General features: G+C 51.6%; 1 protein-coding gene across 3 annotated transcripts in view; it reads left to right on the top strand.

The window, feature by feature from the left end:
* Nucleotides 1–2,280: 2,280 nt before the first annotated feature.
* Nucleotides 2,281–16,479, top strand: part of slc23a3 (solute carrier family 23 member 3) — a 98,202-nt gene continuing 84,003 nt past the window's right edge. Inside the window, exons 1-2 of one of the 3 annotated variants that reach the window (XM_072469393.1) lie at nucleotides 2,286–2,563; nucleotides 13,851–14,011. In XM_072469393.1, coding sequence (XP_072325494.1) covers nucleotides 2,453–2,563; nucleotides 13,851–14,011 — 272 coding nt within the window. In that variant the 5' untranslated portion in view covers nucleotides 2,286–2,452. Of the gene's footprint in view, nucleotides 2,564–13,850; nucleotides 14,012–16,479 lie in introns of all 3 variants that reach the window. The other 2 variants (XM_072469385.1, XM_072469402.1) reach the window with 2 other exon arrangements.

Raw genomic sequence — 16,479 nt, 5'->3', positions numbered from 1 at the left:
TTCATTGGCCGGGGCATTGAGTATAAGAATTGGCAAGTCATGTTGCAGCTGTATAGAACCTTAGTTAGGCCACACTTGGCGTATAGTGTTCAATTCTGGTCGCCACACTACCAGAAGGATGTGGAGGCTTTAGAGAGGGTGCAGAAGAGATTTACCAGAATGTTGCCTGGTATGGAGGGCATTAGCTATGAGGAGCGGTTGAATAAACTCGGTTTGTTCTCACTGGAACGAAGGAGGTTGAGGGGAGACCTGATAGAGGTCTACAAAATTATGAGGGGCATAGACAGAGTGGATAGTCAGAGGCTTTTCCCCAGGGTAGAGGGGTCAATTACGAGGGGGCATAGGTTTAAGGTGAGAGGGGCAAGGTTTAGAGTAGATGTACGAGGCAAGTTTTTTACGCAGAGGGTAGTGGGTGCCTGGAACTCGCTACCGGAGGAGGTGGTGGAAGCAGGGACGATAGGGACATTTAAGGGGCATCTTGACAAATACATGAATAGGATGGGAATAGAAGGATACGGACCCAGGAAGTGTAGAAGATTGTAGTTTAGTCGGGCAGCATGGTCGGCACGGGCTTGGAGGGCCGAAGGGCCTGTTCCTGTGCTGTACATTTCTTTGTTCTTTGTTCTTTGTTAATTGGAAAAATATATATAATTGGGTACTCTACTTTAAAAAAAAAGAATATTGTGTGCAGTTTTGGTCTCCTTCTCTGAGGAAGGATGTTCTTGCTCTCGAGGGAGTGCAGCGAAGGTTTACCAGACTGATTCCAGGGATGGCGGGACTGTCATATGAGGAGAGATTGACGAGGTTGGGATTGTTCTCGCTGGAGTTCAGAAGAATGAGGGGGGAATCTCACAGAGACTTATAAAATTCTAACAGGACTAGATAGGGTAGAGGCAGGGAAGATGTTACCAATGATGGTGTGTCTCCAGAACCAGGGGTCACAGTCTGAGGATTCAGGGTAAACCATTTCGGACAGAGATAAGGAGACATTTCTTCACCCAAAGAGTGGTGAGCCTGTGGAATTAATTACCACAGGAAGTAGTTGATGCTAAAACATTGAATATTTTCAAGAGGCAGCTAGATATAGCACTTGGGGAGAATGGGATCAAAGGATATGGGGAGAAAGCAAGATTAGGCTATTGAGTTGGATGATCAGCCATGATCACTATGCTACTGTGCTGCCCTAGCATAGTGGCAAGCACAGTTGTTTCAGAGCTCCAGGGTCCCAGGTTCGATTCCCGGCTTGGGTTACTGTCGATGGGGAGTCTGCACGTTCTCCCCGTGTCTGCTTGGGTTTCCGCCAGGTGCTCCGGTTTCCTCCCACAGTCCAAAGATGTGCAGGTTAGGTGGATTGGCCATGCTAAATTGCCCTTAGTGTCCAAACAAAAAAAGGTGGGTGAGGTTACTGTGTAACGGGGATAGAGTGAAGGTGTGGGCTTGGGTAGGGTGCTCTTTCCAAGGGCCAATGCAGACTCGATGGGCCGAATGGCCTCCTTCTGCTCTGTAAATTCTATGATTCTATGAAATGTCAGAGCAGGCTCGCCGGGCCAAAAGGCCTCCTCCTGCTCCTATCTTCTGTGTATCTATGTCCAGGTTGTCTGTGCCAGGGGTCGGGCCTTGGGAGGGGGAGGGGCCTCCGATAAGAGGTGAGGTGAAAGGGGGCTCGAGGACCTCAGAAGAGGTCATGTGGGTGAAATGGGGTCCTGAGGTCATGGTGGGAGTTGAAATACCGGGGATGCCCTGGCGCCCTGATCCGGGAGAGGTCTTCTTGCAATGGCGAGCAGGAAATGACTTCAAGAGTGGCCTCGACAGGGACTTCCTGAGGCCAAAAAGGCAGTAAAGTGCCGTTGAATAGCGGGGTCTTTCAGCGCCAGAAAGCCCCCCGCTAAACCTGCCGCTCAGCAGCCTTTAACTTTGTCCGCTGAATCACGCCCTATATAAATGGAAGTTGCCATTGTTGTTTGGTCTGAGGCAGTGACAAAAGTCTGTAATCAGTTTACACTCAAATCTCACCCAATCCCCAGGTTGCAGATAACTTTGGAAACCAGGATAAGGCGGATGGATTAACAACAGAGGCCCGACCAGGAACAATGTTCTTTACTTGGCTGTAATCCTGATACAGTTAATCCGACTATAAAATGCAAAGTAGGGATGTCTCTAATGACCATTAAAATAAGCAGAGGTTATCCAGTTGGATCACCTGGGTTAATGTTAAATTTATTCCTGACTAATTCCAATCAACTGCACACTGAGGAGGCAAAGGTCAAGCAGACTTCATCGGGCTGCTCAAGAGGTCATTTGTCTCTCTCTCTCTCTCTGTCCACCCATTCTCTATTCATCTCTCACACTCAGCCTTGCGAGTAACACAAGCCAAGGAAGAAGCCTGAAGGAGCCAAACAATGTCAGCCTCGGGCGAGGTGTGAGGAAGGGGATTGATGATCATCCGGGAGCCATGGGGAGAAAACAAAGCACAGAGCAAGGCCCCAAGAGGAAGGTTGAGGTCGCCAGGTACCCTTTCCACCGACGGCCTCCCTGGATCCTCAGCCCTTTGTTCGCTGTGCAGGTAGGAAAGTGTTAAAGTGGCAGAGCAAAGCCGTGCGCGCCTCCTCGATTCCCATCGCTCCACCACTGGCAGCCGTGCCTTCAGCTGCCTGGGGCCTGAGCTCTGGAGTTCCCTGACTAAACCTCTCCACTACCTTCCTCTTTCTCGTTTAAGGCACTCCTTAAACTCCCAGGTCACCTCTCCGAATGGCCGGAATTCTCCCAATAAGTGACCACGGGCGCGATCGTTCGGCGCGAAACGACGCTGGTGAATCGCAGGAGAGGCCGAAAACGCGAACCGTGCCAGGCGCCGAACCCCCTCCTTCAGGTCCCTCCCCTTTACAGAATCCCCCATCCAGCACCCCCCTACCCCTCTCTTTTCAGGCCCTCCCCCTTTCAGGCCCTCCCCACCATGCCCCTCCCCTCCCCTTTCAGGCTCCCCCATTTTCATGCCCCCTTCCTTAGACCCCACTTCATGCTCCCTCCCTCAATCCCCCCTTTCACGACCATTCCCCCTAACAGGCCCCGTCCCTTGGCAATGCCCCTTCGCATCCTGGCACCTCCCCCCGTGGCACCCAGGCAATTCCAGTCTGGCACCGTGGCACTACGAGGGGCCCAGGGGGCAGTTCCCTACCCTCTCCCCGAACACTCGGGTGGCTCCAATGACCTCCGAAACCTCCAGCATGGAGACCAGCAATGGTTCCCGCCGGCTTCAGGCCATGCTGGCGGGGACGGAGACTCCCGGGAATCACGAGACTCTGGCCTTGAGCAGGCGGAGTGTATTTAAATGAGCTTCCAGGCTCATTTAAATATGCAAATCTGATTCAGGCCCAGCTAGGACGTGAACCCGACCCCTTCTGATGCCGTGGGCTAGGAGCTTCCTGCTCCCTTCGGCGTCCAGCGTGACCCCCATTTTGGCGCTGTCCCCACAGCGCGAGGTTAGAATCGCGCCCAACAACTCCTCACATGGCCAGATTTCCTTAGAAACTGCTCCTATAAAGAGCTGTGCAACGTTTGTGTCCTACATGGCAGGTGCTATGCAAATGCAGGTTGCTGTTGTTGATTGTAAGGCTGCGATTGCTTATTTGATTGGGTGGCTCACCATTGACGGGCAGTGGGACCTACCGGTCTCGCCAATGTCAACGCCATTTTGCGTTGTCCGCCTGCCCCTCGAGGAGTCACCATTGGCGGGACCGGAAAATCGCGCCAGCAGTAAGGCTGGAAAATTCGGCCCTTGTCTTCAGGGTGTCCGTATTTCCTCATTGACCTGTTTACCCGGCCGGCTTGTAATAATTGACCCCGTGATTACTGAATGACGTTTCACTTCATGCTTGAGTAGATCTGTAACGCAGCAATCCGGGGCTGGCCGGTGTGCAGGCAACCGGATAGATTGTGTGATTCAAAAGAAAATATTTATGCTCAGGATACAGGCGCTGCTGAAAAGATCAGCATTTATCGCTTACCCCTCGCTCGCGGGATCTTGCTGTGCACAAATTAACAGGCCGGGCCCACCGACCTGTGGGCCCCGATTGCGGGCCAGACCCCATCGGAGGCACACCCCCCCCCCCGGTGAAGGAGCCCCCCTACCCCCCCCCCCCCCCCCCCGACAGGCCGCCCCCCCGAGCGTTCCCGCAGAGTTCCCTTGGTCTCCCGATTTTTGGTCTCCCGGGGAATTAAGGAAAAGGGGAACGAGCGGGAAAGTAGAGTTGAATCTCAAGATCAGCCAGGATCGTATTGAATGGCGGGCCAAATGGTCTTCTTCTGCATGTAAATTCTATGATTCTATGAATGGCAGAACTGTTCATAAATGGGCCGAATGGTCTACTCCTGCTCCGATTTATTATGTTCTTATTTCCTGAATGAGTTTCCCACATCTTAACCGTGACAACCTTTCAAATGACCTCAATGGTCTTGAAGTAATTTGGGGATGTCCTTAAAGTAGAAAAGGTGCCACATAAATTCAAGTTGGCCACAGTAGGCGGTGATACAACTGGGTGTGTTGCGAGGTCACTCGAGAGGGCAGATAGGGTCAACCTGGAGTCACCCATAGACCGGATTGCCTAAGGACGTCAGTGAATGCATTGCGATTTGACAACAATATGCCAACTTCACAATCTCTTTAACTGGGGCGGAGTTCCAGGAGACCCCCTGAGTGAGCGTGATGGCAATAGGGTGGCCATCTGTCCCTTATTTTAAGTGATTGTCCCTTATTTTGACTGGACGCCTTTGTCCTGTGGGAGACGGATCCCGGGACTCTCCAGGTGAGTGTGAGTGATTCGAGTGGGCCAGCAGAGAGGCGATAATGCTGTGACTCAGCAAGGGGGGGGGGGTTGAGAGTTTTGTTGACCTTAAACCTCCCTTTTGAACGTGTACCAGCCACACAACCGCTACCCCCTCCCCACTCTCATGGAACCCCCTCCCCCCCCCAACCTCAATCCCATGGGTCGAAGTGCCCCTTATTTTATTTCATAAGAGTTGGACACCCTGGATAGTGGGGAAGGAGTGCCTGGAGGATGTGGCGGGTGTATCTGCGACTGATTTCTGGGGCGGGATTCTACAATAATGGGGCTATGTCCCCAAGCCGGCGTGAAAACCGGCGCCAACCACTCCGGCGTCAACGGCCCCCCGAAAGTGAGGAATTCCTGTCGCCTCACGGCGCCAAGGTCCCAGGTTCGATCCCGGCTCTGGGTCACTGTCCCTGTGGAGTTTGCACATTCTCCTCGTGTTTGCGTGGGTTTCGCCCCCACAACCCAAAAATGGGCAAGCTAGGTGGATTGGCCACGCTAAATTGCCCCTTAATTGGAAAAATGAATTGGGTACTCTAAATTTAAAAAAAAGAAAGTGAGGAATTCTCCACTTTCACGGTGACTAGGTTGATGCGGGAATGGTTCCCGCAGCTCCAGCCAGCGCCAAAGGACCGGCACGAGTTCCTCTCTCGGGACCCAGCCACTGAGGCAGTCAGAGTCCACGAGCTAGTAAGTCTGGTCAGGCTACTACAAGGTCCCCAGTCAGTTCAGTATAGTGTTGACCCACAGCTGAATATGTATATCAGTTCTATCATTGAATAAAACAGTGTTGGATCTTCTCCAGTGTTAGACGTCTGTTTCTAGTTTCCCTGCATCGAGTGCAGTCCACATCGAACCTACCTGCCTAACACATCAGTGGCCATTCTGACCGATTGGTAGCAAACTCCTCCCAGTCTTTAATGTCAATGCTGCAGTGCGTCATGTGGCTTCTTTGTCCTCCCTGGAATGATGGTCACTCGAGAGCCGAGAAAACAGGATCTGGGAGGAGGAGATGGTCCTGGACTCAGTGTCCAGTCCATCGTAGCTGATTTTTCAGGGGTTTTGCCTGAATGTTTGTGGAGCTGGCTTCAAGAAGGACACCAGAGTTTGTTCAACGTTTGTCCCATGATGCACAATCAATACTCTTGAGACCACGAGGAGTCATATCGATTCAGCTTTAATCAGATACAACTGTACCCAGCAGTGATGTTACAGAAGTGAAGGCTGCGGGGACGGCATCGGTTCTTATACCCCGCCTCTCGGGGCGGGGCTATGTACATTGACAATGGTAGACCCCGCGGTCTAGCCAATGGTCATTCACCTCTCAGGTACTGCAATACCTGGTGTTACCACATCCCATTGAATCCGAAGGATATGGCGGAGGCATTGCTGGTGGAATTTCTCCAGTGCTCTTGTGCGTCGCTGATACGCAGTCCGGCTCTCACGGCAGCACGGGAGTGCGGTGATGATAACCGCTCCGTACACCGGGACTTTCACTCACCTGCGGAGGTCTACGTTGTCGAACACTCGCTGCTGCAGTTTGGAAAAGGCTGCTCTGGGGCAGCTGATCCAGTTCTGGATCCCCTCATCCACGGAGGCCTTTTGAGAGAGGCCAAGGAAGGGGAAGTGTTCAACATTTTCCAGCGTCTCTCCTTCAACATATACGGGAGGTGGAAAGTTTGGTTGATCAGGTCTGGGCTGGTGTAAGTTTTGTTTTGACAACACTCAAGGACAGGCCGAGGCAACAGCACTGCAGTCACCCCGAAACTGTCGATCATGAGGTCTATGGTGGTTTTAGCACAGAGGTGACTGAGGTTAGGGAGTTTTTGATCTAGACGGTATTAAATGCTGACATCAGAGGACAGTTGATCCTTGATTAGATTGTAACTAGAATAAGGACACTCACACAGCCTTGCTTGCCCCTGCTCTCGATTTTGAAGGTGTCTGCTTCAGATCTCCCACACAAGACCATCGCCGTCATATTGTCATGAAGCAGTTGCAGGATTCTGATGACGTTTCTTGGACATCCAAACCATTGGAGCAAAATCCACGGAACTTTGTGATTCATTGAGTCAGATGCTTTGGTCAGGCCGAAGATGCGATGAAATGTTCCTGGTGTCGTTCTCGCCATTTTCCGTGGATTTGTCTGGCACCAAAGTCCGTGCCCAAGGTTACTCTGAAAGGACCAAAGCCACACCGTGTCTCTTCAAAGATTGCCTCAGCCGCAGGAAGTGGGCGATTCGGGAGCATGTGTGTCAGGATTTTCCCTGCTATGGACAAGAGCGGAAAACCTTATCAGTTTCCACAGCATGATCCCCCTCCCATCTCAAGGATAGTTAAAATTGTCACATTCGAGCGCATTGAGCTTTGACGTGAGAAAAATCCCCGCCGGTTTTGCATACCTCAGCTGGGATACCATTGGGGCTGCGAGGTTTGTTGATTCTCATCCCTTTGATTGTGTGTTGCAGCTCTCCCGTGATTCACTCATGGATTCTACCACAGGCTACTGGGGAGTCGCCTGGAGAGTATGAGCTGACACTATGGATTCAGGGTTGAGGAATTATTGAAAATGTCCGTTCCAGCATTGATGGATGGTACTGTCATCTGTAAGAAGAGAAGCGCCATCCTGTGAGCGGTTGTCCATTGACCTGTTGAATGTCTGTAGATGGCCCCGGTGGCGTCAGAAATGCTTTGCGTATCACGATCATCATAGAATCATAGAATCTACAGTGCAGAAGGAGGCCATTTGGCCCATCGAGTCTGCACCGGCCCTTGGAAAGAGCCCCCTGCCCAAGCCCACACCTCCACCCTATCCCCGCAACCCAGTAACCCCACCCAACCATTTTGGACACTGAGGGCAATTTATCATGGCCAATCCACCTGACCTGCACGTCTTTCGACTGTGGGAGGAAACCGGAGCACCCGGAGGAAACCCACGCAGGCGCGGGGAGAACGTGCAGACTCCGCACAGACAGTGACCCAAGCCGGGAATTGAATCTGGGACCCTGGAGCTGTGATGCAACTGTGCTAACCACTGTGCTACCGAGCTGTCCTGTGCTACCGTGCTGCCTTATGATGGTCAGCATATTGTTGGAATCTCTCGGGCTCTCCCTTCCTACCACATGACCTTTATCTTCCAGATTTATCCCTGGCTACCAGCCTTGAGCTGTTTGAATGTTGCTTCCTGGACTTGGGATCTTGGATTCCTGACGGGCAATGAAGGCTGCTTGTTTTTGCGCTCGGAATTTGTTCCAGGAATATGGGCATCACTGGCTAGGTATTGCCAATCCCTAATCGCCCCTGAACTGAGCGGTTTTCTGGCCTTGCCTTGTTTTTTTAAAAATAAATGTTTTATAAAAGTTTTGCCAATCAGCGTTTTTACACAACAAAAATAGAAATACAGATGGTAATAAAAAATAACAATAAGCATAGCCCAAAGCATACAATAAAACTAATTACAAAACAGAAATGTTTTTTTTTTAAACAGAACAAGGTGGGTTTTGTCTCCATGCCCAACTCACATTGTATCAACAGAACCCCCCCACCCACCTGACACCCCCCCCCCCCCCCCCCCCCCCCCCCCCCCAGGAAGGTCTACAAAATTATGAGGGGCATAGACAGAGTGGATAGTCAGAGGCTTTTCCCCGGGGGTCAATTGCTAGGGGGCATAGGTTTACGGTGCGAGGGGCAAGGTTTAGAGGAGATGTACGAGGCAAGTTTTTTTACACAGAGGGTAGTGGGTGCCTGGAACCCGCTACTGGAGGAGGTGGTGGAAGCAGGGACGATAGTGACATTTAAGGGGCATCTTGACAAATCCATGAATAGGATGGAATGGAGGGATATGGACCCAGGAAGTGTAGAAGATTTTAGTTTAGTCGGGCAGCATGGTCGGCACGGGCTTGGAGGGCCGAAGGGCCTGTTCCTGTGCTGTACATTTCTTTGTTCTTTGTTTGTTCTTGATGCTGCTGCTGCTGACACTTACTGCTCCACAAGGAACTGTTGCCACCGCCGGGAGAACCCCATCAAGGACCCTCTCAAGGCGAACTTTATTCGCTCCAGGCTGAGGAACCCCGCCATATCGCTATCCCGGGTCTCCACGCTCGGGGGGGATTCGAGTCCCTCCGCTCGCGGGTTTCGAGTCCCTCTGGCCTTGCCTTGTTAAGAGGCAACCTCGTTGCTGGGGGCCTGACGTCACATGTACGCCAGGCTGGGTAAGCCTGGTAATCAAACCCGGTGGTCTGGACACGTGAGTCTGGCGCAGTCGGCTTTATTTGATCCGCTTTCCGGAATTAAGTTGGACGTGTGAATGTTTTCCTGATTCGTCATGAGCTGCATTTTGAATTCCTCTCGTGGAGCTGCTTCAGAGCTGAGACGTTGATCCTCCTCTTCCTCTTGGACCGTTGGGCCTTGTGGAGGTGTCTTGGTGCTGGGTGAGTGTTCATCGTCATTTCAACAAGTCAATGATAAAAGGAAATTACTGCAGATGCTGGAATCTGAGACAAAACCTGGACAATCTCAGCAGGACTGACAACATCTGTATAGAGAGAGAGAGAGAGAGAGAGAGACGGGAGTTCTCATTGCTCAGATTGTCCAGCAGACATCAAACCCCCGCATGGATCGAGTGACACAGACAGCACTGAATACTTCGAGCTGTGATCAATGCAGGATTTTAGATTTTCTGGATCATAAACATGTGGCAACTTAAGGGTTAATAGCCTGGGTTACAGTGGGTTTGACTGCAGTGGTCACGTTTTCAAAAGAATCTTGTTTTTCAAGAGCAGAAGCTTTTAGGAGGCAGGGGTGAAATTGACCATAGAACATAGAACAATACAGCGCAGTACAGGCCCTTCGGCCCACGATGTTGCACCGAAACAAAAGCCATCTAACCTACACTATGCCATTATCATCCATATGTTTATCCAATAAACTTTTAAATGCCCTCAATGTTGGCGAGTTCACTACTGTAGCAGGTAGGGCATTCCACGGCCTCACTACTCTTTGCGTAAAGAACCTACCTCTGACCTCTGTCCTATATCTATTACCCCTCAGTTTAAAGTTATGTCCCCTCGTGCCAGCCATTTCCATCCGCGGGAGAAGGCTCTCACTGTCCACCCTATCCAACCCCCTGATCATTTTGCATGCCTCTATTAAGTCTCCTCTTAACCTTCTTCTCTCCAACGAAAACAACCTCAAGTCCATCAGCCTTTCCTCATAAGATTTTCCCTCCATACCAGGCAACATCCTGGTAAATCTCCTCTGCACCCGCTCCAAAGCCTCCACATCCTTCCTATAATGCGGTGACCAGAACTGTACGCAATACTCCAAATGCGGCCGTACCAGAGTTCTGTACAGCTGCAACATGACCTCCCGACTCCGGAACTCAATCCCTCTACCAATAAAGGCCAACACTCCATAGGCCTTCTTCACAACCCTATCAACCTGGGTGGCAACTTTCAGGGATCTATGTACATGGACACCTAGATCCCTCTGCTCATCCACACTTTCAAGAACTTTACCATTAGCCAAATATTCTGCATTCCTGTTATTCCTTCCAAAGTGAATCACCTCACACTTCTCTACATTAAACTCCATTTGCCACCTCTCAGCCCAGCTCTGCAGCTTATCTATATCCCTCTGTAACCTGCTACATCCTTCACCACTATCGACAACACCACCGACTTTAGTATCGTCTGCAAATTTACTCACCCACCCTTCTGCGCCTTCCTCTAGGTCATTGATAAAAATGGCAAACAGCAACGGCCCCAGAACAGATCCTTGTGGTACTCCACTTGTGACTGTACTCCATTCTGAACATTTCCCATCAACCACCACCCTCTGTCTTCTTTCAGCTAGCCAATTTCTGATCCACATCTCTAAATCACCCTCAATCCCCAGCCTCCGTATTTTCTGCAATAGCCTACCGTGGGGAACCTTATCAAACGCTTTGCTGAAATCCATATACACCACATCAACTGCTCTACCCTCATCTACCTGTTCAGTCACCTTCTCAAAGAACTCAATAAGGTTTGTGAGGCATGACCTACCCTTCACAAAGCCATGCTGACTATCCCTGATCATATTATTCCTATCTAGATGATTATAAATCTTGTCTCTTATAATCCCCTCCAAGACTTTACCCACTACAGACGTGAGGCTCACCGGTCTATAGTTGCCGGGGTTGTCTCTGCTCCCCTTTTTGAACCAAGGGACCACATTTGCTGTCCTCCAGTCCTCTGGCACTATTCCTGTAGCCAATGAGCCAGAGTCAGGAGCCTGGACTAATGCACTGTTGTTTGACTAGCGGGAGTCCCTGGGGAGTTAATGGCCAGGATTCTCCGACCCCGTGCCATTGACAGCGGCCCCCCCGGCAATTTTCCGTGCCTCGACGGGCCGAGTGCCCGCCGAGTTTGGCCGAGTCCCGCCGGTGTGAATTATTCACCTCCCACACGGCGGGACCTGGAAGGTGAGTGTGCGGGGGCCGTCCTGGAGGGAGTACTGGAGGATCCAACCCTGGGGGGGGGGGCCTCCATGGTGGCCTGGGCCGCGATCGGGACCTATCGATCAGCGGGCGGGCTGGTTCCATGGGGGCCTATGTTCCTCCGCGCCGGGCCCCTGTAGGGCTCCGCCATATTGCCCGGGGGGCGGCGCAGAGACAGGAACCCACGCGCATGCGCGGAATTACGCCGGTCGGAGCGCACATGCGCGGAATCACGCCGGCCATGCCGCGCCGGCTGAAGCTGCGGGGACCACTCCAGCACCGACCTAGCCCCCTAGGAAGGAGAGCATACTGGACAATTGAGGACCGTTGATGCCGGAGTGGTTCACGCCGCTTTTCACGCAGGCGTCAAAACTTGGCCACAGGATTGGAGAATCCCGGCCCATGTGTTTTCAGCCTGGGGAGTTAATTTGTTTTCAGCTGGGGGGAGATGATGTCATTGCTGGGTGGAGCTAAGGTATTCAGACATTTTAAGAAAGCATTTTTGAGTTGAATTCTGATCTGGCTAGTACCGAGTTCACAAGTACATTGCTCACACATTAGAACAGTTTAAAAAAGATTAATAATAGTTAAAGCAATGCAGACTTGTCTGAGGACAAGGGGGAAGTTGATACAAACCAGTTGAAAAATCCTTTTGGAGACATCCAGCCAGAGACTGCAGGGGTTCTAACAGGAGTCAAATCTTTTCTGGAGAGCAAATATTTTTTTTAAATGCATTCATGGGGTGGGCATCGCTGGTTGGGCCTGCATTTATTACCTATCTCTGAGAACATTTAGGAATCAACCACATTGCTGTGGACCTGGAGTCGCAAGTAGGCCAGACCAAGTAAGGAAGCAGATTTCCTTCCCTAAAGGACATTAACAAACCCCATATGGGATTTTTATGACAATGGTTTCATGGTCATCATTAGACTTTTAATTTTCATTGAATTCAAACCAGCTATGGCGAGATTTGAACCCGGGTCCCTGGAGCATAGCCCTGGGTCTCTGAATGATTAATCCAGCGACAATACCACTATGCCACTGCCTCCTCTTAAGCATTACTGTGTGCCATTGGGATATAGCAGGGATTGGGAGCTGTATGCTTTTCCTTCCTTTTTGTTTAATTGGGAATAGAGATAGTAATTAAGGGTATTTGAGTAGGATTGTTTCGGGGATAACTGTAAGCTATTTTCCAGTGTGATGTTGAAGAGTTTAATATTGTGTTAATAATAAAGTTTTGTTTTAAAATACCAAATCCCTCTTTCTTTGTGCAATCGCGCCTGGAGTGAAATATTAGGCGGGATTCTCCGATCCTGAGGCTCAGCGTTGACGCCGTCATGAACGCCGTCGCGTTTCTTGATGGCGTCAACATGCCCTCAGGAGCAGCGATTCTGACTCCTACCGCAGCTCCAGCTGCTGATCCCGGCGTCAACTGGGCGCCGCGGGGTCCGCGCGTGCGCAGTGGCACCGACGCCACCGTGCGCGTGCGCAGTGGCTCCCTTCTCCGCACCGGCCCTGACGCGACATGGTGCAGGGCTACAGGGGCCGGCGCGGAAGAAAGGAGGCCCCCAGCCCGAGAGCCCGATTGGTGGGCCCCGATCATGGGCCAGGCCACAGCGGAGGCCCCCCCCCCCCCCCCCCCGGGGTCAGACCACCCCCCCCCTCCCCCCCCCCTCCCACAGGCCGCCCACGGACCCTTCCATGCCGCGGTCCCGCCGGCTGAGAGCAGGTTGGAACAGTGCTGGCGGGACGCGGGTTCTTCGGTACGGCCACTCGGCCCTTCCCGGGCGGAGAATCGGCGGGGGGGGGGGGCCTGTAGAGCGGCCCCCGGCATGTGCCGCGCCGGAGCCAAGGAATCACGTCCCGCCGTCGGGGCGGCGTGGCGCGATTCGCGCCGGTCGCGGCGATTTTCCGGCCCGGCCCCGGGCTGAGAGCATCCCGCCCATTGTTTCCGCACAGTCTTACAAAAGAAACTAAAATATTGGGGTTTCCGACCAGTATCCCAGCCACTGTTGGGGTTTGCTGTGGGATGGTAACAGGGTTGAACAACGGGATCATCCAGGAGATGTCAATGCTTTGATCTAGGACACCCCCATGTGGTTTTGTGTTGTTCCTTCTGGTGCAAGAGGCCACGCTGAGCATACTTTGTCCACAAGAGAGCTCGCTGGCTTTTCCCAAGTCGGTTTTCCCAATGATCCCTCTCCAGACATCGGAGTCACGGTCAGCCCTGGCGTTGATGGGTGATCTTCCCTTCCTTTGGGATGGCAGTGGGGACATGATCAAGTTCAGAACGGGGCTCTTCCTCAACATTTTCATCTGTTGCTTAAAAGATGGTCGGAGCTCGCAAGCCTCTCCGCCAGAGTCTGCGTGGTGACCACTGATTGATTCTGTGACCTGCCCTCGTGACCCCTTATGTGGACTGCTGTCAAACTTTGTTTCATTGCTCTCTTGCAAACTGCTTTGCTTGTTCTCGCGAGATGACAGGTGCAATATAAATGCTATAAGTTGTTCATTCTGTTATCGTAATTATCCTTCTCTCTTCTCAGCATTTGCTGGTGCAGGCGGCCCTCATCCAGACCGTCCACTGCCTCCTCATCGATGCCCTCCCCTCGGACCAGGCCACCCGCCAGCACGGCTACCAGTTCATGGCCACCAGCCTCTTTGCCTCTGGCATCTCGACTCTGCTGCAGACTAGCCTGGGCTGCAGGTAATCGGGTTTTCTAGAGCTCCTGGTTCCCACTCGCGAATTCCCATCAGTCTGAGCGGTGACGTGGTTGAGGTGGCAAAAGAGATTCAGTAAGGTGGAAAGAGAGAAACTAGTTCCTGTGCTCTGGGGGGGAGGGGGGTTAATGGTTCCGGTTTTCACCTACTCTTCAGAACTGGGAAAAGTTTAGGATGGAACGGGCTATAAATAAATACAGAGGTGGTGGGGGGATAGAACATACAGTGCAGAAAGAGGCCATTCGGCCCATTGAGTCTGCACCGACCCACTTAAACCCTCACTTCCACCCTATCCCCATAACCCAATAACCCTTCCTAACCTTCTTTGGTCACTAAGGGCAATTGATCATGGCCAATCCACCTAACCTGCATGTCTTTCGACTGTGGGAGGAAACAGTTTTTTTGTCTAGAGGGGATGGCAGGGAAGGTAGTGCAATGTTCCTCCTGCAGAATGTTTGAGGTGAGGGACGCCGTCAGTGTCCCTGCTGATTTCACCTGTGGGAAGTGCACCCATCTCCAGCTCCTCAGAAACCGTGTTAGGGAACTGGAGCTGGAGCTGGATGAACTTCGGATCATTCGGGAGGCAGAGGTGGTCATAGATAGAAGCTTCAGGGATGTAGTTACTCCGAAGAATCAATATAGATGTGTGACGGTGAGAGGGGCGGGGAGGAAGCAGTCAGTACAGGGATCCCCTGTGGTCGTTCCCCTTAGTAACAAGTATACCGCTTTGGATACTGTTGCGGGGGGGGCTTACCAGGGGTAAGCCATGGGGTACAGGTCTCTGGCACAGAGTCTGTCCCTGTTGCGCAGAAGGGAAGGGGGGAGAGGAGTAGAGCATTAGTCATTGGAGACTCCATAGTTAGTGGGATAGATAGGAGATTCTGTGGAAACGAGAGAGACTCGCGGTTGCTTTGTTGCCTCCCAGGTGCCAGGGTGCGTGATGTCTTGGTTCGTGGTTTTGGGATCCTTAAAGGGGCGGGGAGCAGCCCCAAGTCGTGGTCCACATAGGTACCAACGACATAGGTAGGAAAAGGGATAGGGATGTAAGGCAGGAACTCAGGGAGCTAGGGTGGAAACTTAGATCTAGGACAAACAGAGTTATTATCTCTGGGTTGTTACCCGTGCCATGTGCTAGCGAAACGAAGAATAGGGAGAGAGAGGAGTTGAACACGTGGCTACAGGGATGGTGCAGGAGGGAAAGTTTCAGATTTCTGGATAATTGGGGCTCATTCTGGGGTCGGTGGGACCTCTACAAATGGGATGGTCTACACCTGGACCAGAGGGGTACCAATATCCTGGGGGGGAAATTTGCTAATGCTCTTCGGGAGGGTTTAAACTAGTTCAGCAGGGGCTTGGGAAGCTGAATTGTAGCTCCAGTATACAGGAGGTTGAGAGTAGTGAGGTCATGAGTAAGGTTTCAAAGTTGCAGGAGTGCACTGGCAGGCAGGAAGGTGGTTTAAAGTGTGTCTTCTTCAATGCCAGGAGTATCGGAATAAGGTTGGTGAACTTGCGGCATGGGTTGGTACCTGGGACTTCGATGTTGTGGCCATTTTGGAGACATGGATAGAGCAGGGACAGGAAAGGTTGTTGCAGGTGCCGGGGTTTAGATATTTCAGTAAGCTCAGGGAAGGTGGTAAAAGAGGGGGAGGGGTGGCATTGTTAGTCAAGGACAGTATTACGATGACAGAGAGGACATTTAATGAGGACTTGTCTACTGAGGTAGTATGGGCTGAAGTTAGAAACAGGAAAGGAGAGGTCACCCTGTTAGGGGTTTTCTATAGGCCTCCGAAAAGTTCCAGAGATGTAGAGGAAAGGATTGCAAAGATGATTCTGGATAGGAGCGAAAGCAACAGGGTATTTGTTATGGGGGACTTTAACTTTCCAAATATTGACTGGAAACGCTATAGTTAGAGTACTTTAGATGGATCCATTTTTGTCCAATGTGTGCAGGAGGGTTTCCTGGCACAGTATGTAGATAGGCCAACGAGAGGCGAGGCCATATTGGATTTGGTACTGGGTAATGAACCAGGACAGGTGTTAGATTTGGAAGTAGGTGATGGAAAGGGATAGGCATATACCGCAGGGCAAGAGTTATATCTGGGGGAAAGGCAATTATGATGCGATGAGGCAAGACTTAGGATGCATCGGACGGAGAGGAAAACTGCAGGGAATGGGCACAATGGAAATGTGGAGCTTGTTCAAGGAACAGCTACTGCGTGTCTTTGATAAGTATGTACCTGTCAGGCAGGGAGGAAGTGGTCGAGCAAGGGAACCGTGGTTTACTAAAGCAGTCGAAACACTTGTCAAGAGGAAGAAGGAGGCTTATGTAAAGATGAGACATGAAGGTTCAGTTAGGGCGCTCGAGAGTTACAAGTTAGCTAGGAAGGACCTAAAGAGAGAGCTAAGAAGAGCCAGGAGGGGACAAGAGAAGTCTTTGGCAGGTAGGATCAAGGA

The sequence above is a fragment of the Scyliorhinus torazame genome, chromosome 2, assembly GCF_047496885.1.
Source record: "Scyliorhinus torazame isolate Kashiwa2021f chromosome 2, sScyTor2.1, whole genome shotgun sequence".
NCBI lineage: Eukaryota > Metazoa > Chordata > Chondrichthyes > Carcharhiniformes > Scyliorhinidae > Scyliorhinus > Scyliorhinus torazame.
Note: the sequence above shows the minus strand (reverse complement) of the source record. Positions and strands in the feature narration are given on the sequence as shown.